The 12659-nt window shown below is 35.4% G+C and overlaps 1 protein-coding gene across 1 annotated transcript in view; it reads right to left on the reverse strand.

Moving 5' to 3' along the window:
* LOC150076069 (alpha-catulin-like) overlaps nt 1–12659 on the reverse strand; it is a 330340-nt gene that overhangs the window by 42986 nt on the left and 274695 nt on the right. The window contains exons 9-10 of the mRNA XM_090387250.1: nt 9551–9709; nt 1808–1900 (exon numbers count right to left, since the gene is read on the reverse strand). Of these exons, the coding sequence (XP_090243376.1) occupies nt 1808–1900; nt 9551–9709 (252 nt within the window). The remainder of the gene's footprint in view (nt 1–1807; nt 1901–9550; nt 9710–12659) is intronic.

The following is a 12659-nucleotide window of genomic DNA, read 5'->3' on the forward strand; positions in this document are numbered from 1 at the left end:
CAGACAGCCAGACTTTCCCTTCAAGGATAAGCAAATAAGCATAAAGGAAGCAATTAAAGATATTTCTTGTGTCATATCTTTGATAGATATTACAAAGGATGTCAGACTAAAGCTCAAGTTCCAGTTATCACATAGAGTACAAGACAGACTAGTAATGAGAGAGAAGATAAAAATAAAATATTTTGATTAGAATTATCCTCAAATGTTATTTTGAGCTATCTGTAATAATAATGAATCCTAACTTCAGAACTTCATATATGACTGCAAAATTACCCCAGATCTTTTTCATTCTTCATTACCCTGTGTGTGGTACCATACAGTTTGTACATTAATCGAGATAACTGTTACCCGTGTTCAGTATCTTATATTTGTCAATGTTAAACTTCAATTTTCTCTTCTCAGCCCATCTGCCTAATTTTTCTAGATCTTGTTTCAGTAGCATAACCTGATTACTGTCATTAACCACTCTGCTCACCTTCATATCATCTGCAAACTTAGACATTAAGCCAGATATGCCTTTATCAGTATCATTAATAAATATAGTTTAAGTTTTATTTTAATTTTTTTATTGTTATTGGTTTATTTATATATTTATTTTTGGCTGATGCAGAAAATGCTCACCTCCTTGCATCATGACCTTACTAATAATAACACTAATAAATTTCCCATTTTACAGAATTGTGAACTGTTACATGAAACTATAAGCTGACTAGGCATTTTATACAGGGTGACTCAAAAATATTGGTACAAACGTTTAGGGGAGGTAGGTAACATCTAAAGGAATGTAAATCGCATAGGAACCCATAACCGGAAACTTCACCGTAAGTCGGTAGCTGTTCATCAGTTTGCAAGAGGGAAAATTTCGGGTTTACTCATTCAAGCAGTAGTCGCCGCATGAAGAGCATGCATCGATATACGAACTGTGAGCTGGAAAACATGCACCTAGTGTATGGATTAGCAGAGAGCCCACATGGTGTGCGCCCCCATGCGGCACAACATTGCTTCGCAATAAATGTGTGGACAGGTATGGTCGGTGACTGCTTAGTCGGCCCATACCTGTTACCATCCCACATGAACTCCACTAAATATCGGATCTTTCTTGAACAAGTTCTGCCAGGGTTACTTGACGATGTTCCAGCAAATGTGAGACGCAACATTTGGTTTCAACATGACGGGCACCTGCCCATTATGGAAGGTGTGTTCGTGACCATTTGAACAGGTGTTTTGGGCGTCGATGGATTGGCCGTGGTGGAACCGTTGCCTGGCCCCCACGCTCACCTGATTTATTGAGCCTTGATTTCTTTCTGTAGGGGCCCTCAAATCTATCGTGTATAATTTGCGTGTGGAGACGGAAATGGATCTCATGGAGAGACTCGTCTGCGCTGCTGCTACTGTCAAAGAAACTCCAGGTGTGTTTGACTGTGTCCGCCAATCCATGCTGCGTCAGTGTCACGCATGCATCGCGCCTCATGGTGGAACCTTCCAGCATCTGTTGTAACATCATGAAATGCATCCATCTCGTACTCCATTGTTAATATTATGTCAAATAAATGTTTGCCACTAATTACTGTCTTGTGTCATTTCTGCTTGTGCCTCTGCTACTACTTTCCCGTAACTTTTCCGGTTATGGGTTCCTATGCGATTCACATTCCTTTAGATGTTACTTACCTCTCCTAAATGTTTGTACCAATATTTTTGAGACACCCTGTATATATTGTTCCTCATATGAACAGTATAATTTTTGATAATGCATATATTATTTTTGCAATCCAATTTTTATTTAATCAGAAATTGTAAATTAAATTACCTGTGGTCCATAAACTTTCAAACATGCTTCACTGTTCTTTGAAGAAACTTGTAAAGATTCTGTGTTTGCAACATGATGTAATAACTTACAAACCTGCAACATGCAATAATAATAAAAACTTCATGAAATATTTCACAGTAAATATGTATAATGCACACACATGCACACACGTGTACACACAATTATAATATATTGTGATATTTGGTGAATATCATTTGGGGGTTTTCTTGATATTCCTTACCTGTATTTTGATCATTACTTTTCCTCAAAAAAAGTGTACAGTCAGTCCTCGTATAGCACGATAGTTGTGTTCCTAGAAACCCTCATGCAATGCAAAATCGTGTAATATAAACAACAGGCCCTATGGGAAAAATAGGGTTACGTGACGACCACCCAAGATTGAACACACATTTGTAACCAAAACATTACCAAACACAATAAATTATCATAATAAAATACTTACGTATTAATTGCAATAAAATACGTAAGTATTTTATTGCAACTATTACGTAATAAAATATTGCTACTGCTTTTGCTTCTAATCGTAAGCAAACTTGTTTTTTGTTTGATTTTCTATCGAAACAGATGACAGCCGTTCCATCTCTTCCAATTCTTTGTGTCTTAATCTAATGGATTTTAATTACACTTTGAGTTGTTCCTGCTATGAAAGTTGTTTTTATTTTCTCTGCATTCTTTGTAATTCTCAGCATTGCCTCATTTAGGCCTGTAGCACGTGCAATATCACATGGTCTTTCATTTCGCTCAAAGCGTTTCACAATTTCATATTTTTTTCTCTATCGACAGAGGCGGACTGGCCATAAGCCTTACCGGGGGAAACCCCGGTGGGCCGAAGGCCAGTCTGATTTTGGCCATAAACGCTATGAGGCCACTACAAATTTTTCCGGGTAAGAATTTTTGACCCAGTCCACCTCTGTTTATCGATATTGCTTTTCTTTTTCTCTCTGAATCTGTAGTGTCTTCACCAGGATGCTTCCTTTTCACACCTTTTAAGTATTTTACTCATTTTTAGGGAATAAAGCACAATTACAAAATGAGGAGGCACGCTTGATACGCATAAACAAAGCTGCACGCGTGTAGCAATTGAATAAACAACACCGTAAACGCAGAGACACACTATGAACACCTCACTAGCTCACATTTTACTAAAGCACATTTCTGGGGGTTACTACCATAAAACAATAAAAACAATTTCCAAATGTGTTCCTTCTAGTGGAATCTGTTATAAACTAGTAGTAAACTCGATCTAATTGCATTTGCGATAATACCGATAGCTGGAATTGTGTGGGTTTTTACGTTATTATGGTTAAATGTGTTTCCCCCTTCACTGATATAAAAAACATAAATACATTTTCAGAATCTTCTCTTTATTCCTATCGCGTTGCGTTCAGTTGGGGCGATTCCACGTTCGACTGCCATTTCTTGTAAACACAAAGGCGAATCGTGCATAAGCGAATTCGGTTCGTGTTATATAAGATATCGTTCCCCTATTTATAAATCGTGTATGATCGAATTCGTGTAGTGTAAACACGCGTTATACGAGGACTGACTGTACTTACCATTTTTTGTTCATCTTTCATGTACCACGCCACTGCATTTTTTTAACTAAGCAAATTTCATGCAATATCATCAGTGAAACCTGAACCTCCTAGTATGTCATTACTTATATATTACTTATATATGTTACTTATATATTACTTATATATTAATTATATATATTAATACATTATTTATATCAGCTGCCTATTTGAGCTCGTGTATCACACTTATCACATAGCCATTTTTTTTAAACAGAGACATCTATAAATCAAGAAGAATGGAGTGATCAATTCCAAAGACTTTCTGTTCATGTGTCACAGAGAGAGATCTGCTTCTCAGCTGATATGCAGAATAAAGGTTAACATAGAGAATACAGCTGAACCAGTGAAAGCAGTAGCTAAAATAAATTTTAATATGGTAAATAGGAACTTTCAGGATAGCATATCCCTTCATCAGCTAAGTACATACACACGTGGAAATGCAAACATAACATAAAACACTAGGAATGGAATAAACTAAAATAAACAGTGCATGTTCAAATAACTGAAAGAGCACGCATGGAACATGAGTTTTTAATCACTTACTATGTCGAATCAGGTGATTGTTGTTGGTACCTGGCATGTATATGGGCTGACTGCCAGTGTTAAAGAGTGTTCAGAAAATATCTACTCCAATTCTTCTGAGATCCTGCAAAGCTGCATTGTGATTTACTGCTACCAGAGGCACATGCACTTCTGTGGTGGCACAACATTTAGACTTCAATAAGTAGAAGTCCATGAGGTTCAGATCTAGCAAACATGATGGTATGTTATTTCAAATCTATCACTGCAGAAAGTGCTGGTCAAGACATTTGCATACGTAGTGAATGAGGTATGGTGGTGCCCAAGTATGAACCACAGGTGGGCATATATGGCCAATGGGATATCTTTAAGGAGCTAGTAGAAACCTGTATAGAGTGTGGTAACCTGGTGTAGAAATCTTGGGTGTTGTGTAGAAACCTATATATTCAAGGAAGTACATGATGACTGAACCAGATGATTATTCAAGAAACCAATCTATATGCTGATAAAGAACTGCTGCTGGCATCTTGCAGCACACACTGTGTACATTTTTCTCTATATACATGTGGATATTCTGCATGTACGAGAACAGGATTACATCTTATGTGAGTCAATCTGAGGTTGTGAAAACAACAATGATCCAGACATTGGCAGTACTGTTAACGACCAATCTACCTTTTATATTGAATTTATTTCCTTTCCTTCTATTCTCTAGAACAACCTTACTCCATGTGTATTTTAAAATTTACACTCCACTATCAAGCAAGTTTCTTTTCATTCAATGTTTACTTCCATACGGTTTAATAAACTTTTGTGTTAGAGGTCACCATAAAAAAATTTATGGGTGCAATAGATAAACTCCTTGATAAACAGAGAACTTTGCAACTTTATACTTATCATATTTACTAGAATAACTGATGTACTGTCTTTTGAAATGAAAGTTTAAAAAAATTATTCTGTGTGTACAGAATAATACTATCAATGGAAATTATAAGGTAATCAAATATGAAATAGAAGAAATTATGATATGTAATTATATGTCAGTGTCTAAACTTTAAAACAACCCACAGACATTTACCATAAATTTCTATCCTTGCTATCATTTGAGGTCAGGTCTAACTGTCATCACATCCTGAGCTGATGAATTGTTAAAAATAGTCACTTTCAAACAAAAGATCAGGTCTAATTGTTGTCACATCCTGAGCTTATGAATTGTTAAAAATGGTCACTTTCAAACAATAGGACTGGAGGAGATACATATATCTGTGTCCTCCTCCTACCCTGTGTCCACTGAAAACATATTTCAAATTAATATTTTGAGCATGGGCAGTTAACTATCTGATATGTGGAACAGATTAGTGCATTACAGTACTACTAGTACAGACTAGTACCACACAAGTTAATTGTTATCACATCATTGTTTTTGAAATAAATAACAAATTTAAAAGTCTATTGCTCATTAAATTTAGAATGCAGTTAATGTCAAAGAAACAAAATATTTTCCAACCGATAATATTTTTAAACTTTTAACACCGATAACACTTTTAAAGAAAAAAAAAATGCTATAACACAATAAAATATGAGTGATTTGACTTCACTGAAGGCACAGAAATGTTCTGCCATAAACTGTAAAGTCCCATGCCACCTTAGAGGCCCATATGAAAAACATCTGCTACATGCATTCAAGATTTTTGGCTTATTTTCTGTCTAATTAACAAACTGTACATAAAGTTTTACTTGAACAGTTCTGGAAGTGATATGTAGAGTTATTACATGAAATTGGCAAATCTCAGTAATACATACGCATGCATTACATTGAATTTTCACACTTTTAAAGGTTTTATGAGTTTGAAAGGAAGTAACTAATAGTTTGATGTTTATAGTATTTTTTACCAACAAAATCAATAAAAATTTTGATTTTTTGAAAATAACAAATGTAAAAAATAAAACTTTTAAATTTAAGTTTTTTTATTAAAAATATAAATAATTATACTTAATACGTATTTCATTCAATTTATTAGGAAAAAGTGATGCAATGGTATATTGCAAGAAGTTTAAAAAGTCAAATATTGTTTTTAGAAATAAAGAAATGGATGGGCTGTCAGGTCCTATGCTGCTATGTCCAAGTGCATGCTTGCATGTGTGTGTGTGTGTGTGTAAGACTGCAGATGTCACCACTGGTGAGTTAACTCCAATTCATGGATTAATTACAAACATGCATGTGAGCATTATGTAATGCTCATTAGTTACAAAAAGAAGATTGAATATTGGTGAGTCAGTTTGTCAGAAAGGGGGTTTAAGATGCCCAGATCACATGCACAAGCAACATATATTCAACTGAATGAGGATGTATAGTCAGGCACTATTATTCACATTAAACAAAGTTGGCATCCTACAAAAAATAAAAATCTTCATTCTACAATGACATTTTGTCAGTAAGCACTCGAAAATCTGCATTTAAAATATATGCAATAAAATATTTTTTTCCCAAAAGTTTCCTTTTAAAACAAGGATGCATTTTCTGGTCCGGTGTATCTTATCATCGGGAAAACATGCTTTATTCACTTTTCTATCACAGTCTTCCCAATACTAAGAAGTACCAATCCAATTCCCCCATAAATTTCACCAGACTGTCAACCCCTACCATATAGGGAGGCAGTTTATTCTAGTGACCTACAATGTGCTTCAAAACATAAACCTCCTGAAGAGCAGTCTGGTAGTTTCCCCAAATAGTTTGCATTTATGTGCCCTGGTTTGTGTGTCTCACTTCAGCATGAAAATTCCTTTGGAATTCATTTTGAATATTCTTTCAATGCCTTATACACCTCAATGAGATCTTCCACATCACAATAAACCTAGATTCCAAGCTCTGCAACCCTCAGCTTTGTAGTTCCACCCACCTCGCCCATGTACTTGGAAGGGTTGTTTGTGAGAAAAAAATCAAGAGTTGGTTGTGTGATTAGGATTGTCTGATATTCTGGTAGATAAATGAACAATCTGTGTGAGGTGATTGGTAATTGCAAAAGCCTCAGAACCTTCCAGCTGGGTCTGTGTGAGTAGTAAACAGAAGTCAGCTGGAGTTGTGAACATTAAAATCACAAAATAAAATTACCTCACTTTTAGGAAAGTTGGACTGAAGAAAGTCAAGTTTCAAAGAGAGGAAGTCAAAGAGTTCCAAGTGATTAGTGGAGTTGGGAGAACAATAGAAGCAACAGATAAATTTGACAGAGATTTTAAGCTAGAGGAGCTCAAAAAGAGGAGATTCCAAATTACTCAGTCTCTGACAGGGAATATCAGAGCAGACATATGCACAAGTACCACCTTTGAAGTGAAAGGAATCATATAGCAAATAATTAGGACAACAGAGATGAGCACTGGTCGAATCAACCAATAATTGGGATTCTATTAGAAAAAGTATGTGGGGGTTGGCAGACTAAGTGGAAATAGACATCATTCAGATCGCAGCTGAGATCACATATATTTGTGAAATGAATGAGGAAGTATTTGGCAGGTTTAGCTCTTTTCACAGATAAGTTTGCTTTATTAGTTTGATTATTCATGATGTATTCAGTAGTAAAAAAAGGTTGGGAGGGCATGTTGTATGAAATAATGAAATTTTTGGATATGGTGTACACGTGGCAAGAATTTACCAAGCAAATTGGCATAACGTGGCCTCAGAATTCACCCTGCATACACACTACTCGGACTCCCTCCATCACTTTCTGGCAAAATAGAGGCAACAATATTATACATGGCTGATCCAGAAGCCTCCTGAAGAGTTACCAATAGGTTCAGTCTGGTGAACTACCTAGCAGCCTGCCTCTGCTAGCAGAGATAAGGAGGTGATCATCACGTTGAACAGGGTCATGGTTAGGCCGCATCTTGAGTATTGTATACAGGTCTGGCTGTTGTAGGGTTTAAGGAGCATCGGCAACTAAGGCCATATTGCTCCATGTATACTGTCTGTAAACTGCATGTGTTCTGAGGTCGATTTTCTGTTTGCTGGACGAAAAACCCAAGTTTGCTGGAGAAAAAACCATGCTATCCTCGCCTGAGACCGACTGGAATGGGTGCAGAGAAGGGCAATCAGATTATTGAAGGGAACAAAAGGGTGCCCTTACCTAAAAAGATTTCAGTTCTGCAAATTGTAGCTTCTGGAGACTAGGCACCCGTGGGATGATCTGGTTGCATCTTGAATGGATTGAGTAAGTTGAATGTATTCTTCCTCTTGCTGAGACTACACACACACGAGGGGGCATAAATTTAAATTGAGGAAGAATGGTTGCAGAATAGGTGTGTGGAATTTTGACTTCAGCCAGTGGGTAGTTGATTGTTGGAACAGGCTTCCATCTGTTGTTGTTGAATTGGATGGTTTGAATAAATTCAAGGAAGAACTGGAAAAATTCTTGGAGGGTATGGATGCGACAAGTGTGTAGGTTCTCCCCCCCCCCAGTTTTTATGCTGTATAAGTTTGCTTTCTTGCGTCATTTGCCACTGCTACAATATACCTGCACATTCTTCCAATGAAATTTTATCAGCCAATGGTGGCAATACCAAGTTCCTTTTCTTACTTCTCAAAATCATAGCCCTCATACAAATCTGAGTCATACCAAGCTATAAAAGTTTAGTCAAAGGAAACAACTGAAGAGTGTTTTGAGTTTTTATTTTACATTTCTGGCAAGAGGAAAATAGACAGTGAACAATACTAAAAACTATAACATAAAATGTGTTATTTACAACTAGTCTACATATTGGAATGAGGTAAAGCAGATACTTGAATAAATGCACAGAAAAGGCTGTTAAATGATGGCAATGGTCTTATTTATTTATATTGAATAAAGATAAAGAATGCCAAAATGCACACTTTGAGTAATATTAACGATACTAGAAGGTGAAATAGCAACTATATTTCAAAGGGAAAAATCTGTAGATGAATTGGGGAGTAAAGAAAAAGAAAAACTTAGTATTAGTATTAGTAATGGCCGCATGGTGCAAGAAAGCCTATGGCTTAGGCTGCACTAGCCAAAAAAAAAAAAAAAAAAAAAACCGAATAAAACAATGATAAAAAAATAATAATAATTAATAAAAGACTTAAAACACACAAAGCCAAAAGTTGCCTTGATACTCATCAAATTTGCTAATTCAAACAAGGAATTAAAATAAAAAACCATGCTCTAAGAAAACAAAGAACAAAGTTATGTTAATAACCAATACAACAGGACCTTTACTCATCAGAACATCTCCAATTTCTTCAAAAGAGACATGACTGGGGAGGACTTTATACATGTGGTTAAATTTATAGTGATTAATGTTTAACACAAAATTTATTGTTAAAAAAAACAAAACCTTATTGTGTGTGTTCTATTTGATTTGAACTCTTTGTATTTGATTTTTCTTGAAATATAAACATTTTCATAAAATTTTCTTTTTTTGCATTTGTATCCTAACAACAGCTAGATATGACTAAATTTGATTGTTTTTCAAGTACAACCTGAAAATATTTACATACGATTTGGATTTTCACTAATTTGGATTACCTCTACCCATCTTTAATCTGAATTAATGATGTTCTATCAGCATGAAATAAGGGCATGAAAATAAGCAAGTAATGCTCATATTTACTTACATCCTGAACAAGCTCTGCATGTTCACTAAATTTCTCTGAATATTCTTCTAGTCTATCATGATCTCCTGCTAAGGCAGCAGTTTTTAAAATGGCTGGAAACTCTGATTCTTCAAGTGTTTTTACTAGTTCTTCAGCTTGGTCTAAGGCTGTATCTTGAAGCTGAAAAAAGGAAGATCACCTTGAAACAACTATTTGTTAATTTATCTTATCAATTATAATATAATAACCATTCTTTTATCTCCTTTTAATTATTCTATTTTAATACACATACACAGTTATTAATGAATGAAAATAGTAATAACTAAATCTAAAATAATCACCAGTTAATCAATAAGTAACAAAATAATAACCAATCCCGTGACAATGAACTGTTGCTGTCTGTGGATATGACTTTCAATATTTAAGACTAATTGATGAAAGTTTCCTATCTGTTGTTATTTGAGAAAAGTTATATCCCACATGTAAATTATTTTTATCATATTTTTTAATGAAAAATCTTTATTCACATCTATAAACAGAAATTCATGGAATGTAGTGTTTTGTTTTGTTTTGTTTTGTTTTTTTGGGTTTTTTTAAATGAAAATCCCACACGATAAAGTTATTAGGACCTATAGTACTTGGTAGTTGGCACTGTGCATGGGCTGAAGGCCAATGAGACATTAGACTTGAATTTCTGTATATTGTAGTTTTCAAGAAATATAAGTGAAGGAAGGTTGTTCCAGAAAACAAGTAGAATGGATAAATGGCGGAGAGAAAAAGTTAGTTCTGTGAGTTTGGAGTTGGATTGAATGGATGCTTACTGTGGCACTGGTTGAGACTGGTTTGGAAGAGTGGGGGAATTACAGATAGAGGAATTCAGAACAACAGTGGCACCCATGGAAGTACCTATAAAAAAGGTGTGCAACAGAAACATTAAGTCTATAAGATAGAGTGTGGAGAGACTTTATAAGAGATGAGTCATTAATTAAACTGACTCCTTCCTTTTGAATAGAGTCAAGAAGTTTGAGAAAGGTTTTGGGGGCACTACTCCAGACTTGGGAACAATATTTCACAATAAGGCAGATTTGAGATTTGTACAGACTGTGTAGTTGTTTAGAAGAAAAGTAATGTCACTAGAGCAAAAAAGAAAACAAAATTTTTCAGATACTGAGGAAACAAATAGTTGTGATGTGTTTATGCCAAAAGTGATCAGAAGTCAGGTTAATCTCTAATAGACATATGTGATCTTGTCTAGAAATCTGAGTGTCATCAAAGATATGAACAGAAGCATTAGACCTCTTTTTTGAAAGAAATAAGGACTAAGTTTTAGAAAAATTGTTGAAGTTAACCAAGTTTTCTTTGCCACATTGGACAATTACTTGGAGGTTAGCATTTAGGGAACTTATGGTTGATATTCAAAACGTTGAGACTGTTTGAGCAGGACAAGGTTTCTGAAACTGGAAGGTGGAATATAGCGTGCCATCATCAGCAAAACTATGGATAAGATGTCTAGTCAGTAGGAGATCATTAATAAAAAATAAAGAAAAAAATGTGGGTGAAATAGCTGAGCCTTGGGAAATACCAACATTAATGGAGATGTTGGAAAGCAAAACACCTGCAGTGAGCATCCAGAGAGAAAACTGGATACCCAATTGCAAACAACAGTCAGAAGGCCATAAGCTGGGAACTTGTTTAGGAGCCCTTTATGCTAAACTCGATCAAAAGCCTTAGAAAAAATCAAAAGCAGCTGCTTGAGCTTCGTCAGATTTTTTCATTGAATCTGTTCAAAAATGAGTAACATAAGCCAATATATCATTGGTGGCTCAACACTGACAGAATCCATATTACAATTACTGATTGGATGGAAGGTTTCAAGATAGATTAGAGTTTGCACTTGTTGGATTTCTACATTACTTTGGAAAGAGTAGAGGTAATTGCAACTGGGCAATAATTGGAAGGGAGAGATATATAAAAAAATAATAAATTTTCTGTTTATACTCCGGAACAACCAAACAGTCAGAACAGTTCACAAGATAAAGAGAACATGAGAAACAGCACTGTATTTAGCAGTCACAGGCTTGAACCCCGGTCACCCAAAGCACGTGTACTTATGCACCCTCATGGCTGACCACTCGACTATGGCAGCCTCACCCTCACCGGCTGATAGGAGCAAATTTCTAAGAAGAAGGAAAAAGACCAGTGGAATAAGAAAGTGTAAAATGGCAACAGAGAACAGGAGCACAAGTTTTGAGAACAAGTGAAGAAATGCTGTCAGGACCTAGAGCTTTCTTGGAATCTAGATCAGTGTTTCCCAAAGTGCGGTCTGTGATCTGGTACCAGTCCTTGGAAAAAAATACTGGCCCTTTAGAAAATATATAAATAACCACATGATCCTATTATTATTGTGCAATGTCCACAAATGTAAGTGTGAAACTAGTAACATGTAATTGTGAAACTAGTTTCTCACTTCTGGCTGTCTTCAAAAACAAAGGCGCCTCCGTAGCCAGGTGGGCAGGAGCAGCAGTGCGTAGAACACGCTTCTTGATTAGACTGGGGTTTGAACCCATGTCCACCAAATACGGAGGATGCGGAAAGGTCAGGGAATGACCACCGCATATCCCCAGAGCAATATGGCCTTAGTTGCTAATGCTCCTAAAAACCAAATAATAAAAACAAGTACAGATTTATACTGGATGTCAAACCAGAGTTAAGAATAAAATTGTCTCCTTTTGCTTCTGACAAAAAAGTTGCTATGTTATATACAAGATCATCATTTACAGTGCATCTCTTCATAATTATTTAAAAGCTATAAAGTGAACATAATAAATGACTTATTGTTGAATAAAGGGTGAAAATTTATTCTTTTTTTTTTTTTTTTTTTTTTTTTATTAAAACAATAAATTGCATTTATATTTTTGGGCTGCAAAAAATTAGGTACTGAAAAAGCCAGTCCCCAGATACATAAAGTTTAGTCCCCAATTATATAAAGAGTTTCAAGCGTTGCACAACATGGGGAGGGGGGGGCCTAAGTCCCCCAAAGCAACCACTTAGGACAAAAAAAGTTAGAATAAATCTTTCAACTTTATATAGAACATCAAAAAATAAATAAATATTAAGTAACAAAACTTGA

This window comes from Mastigoproctus giganteus, chromosome 13 (genome assembly GCF_048544385.1).
Source record: "Mastigoproctus giganteus isolate SK-2022 chromosome 13, ASM4854438v1, whole genome shotgun sequence".
NCBI classification, from domain to species: domain Eukaryota; kingdom Metazoa; phylum Arthropoda; class Arachnida; order Uropygi; family Thelyphonidae; genus Mastigoproctus; species Mastigoproctus giganteus.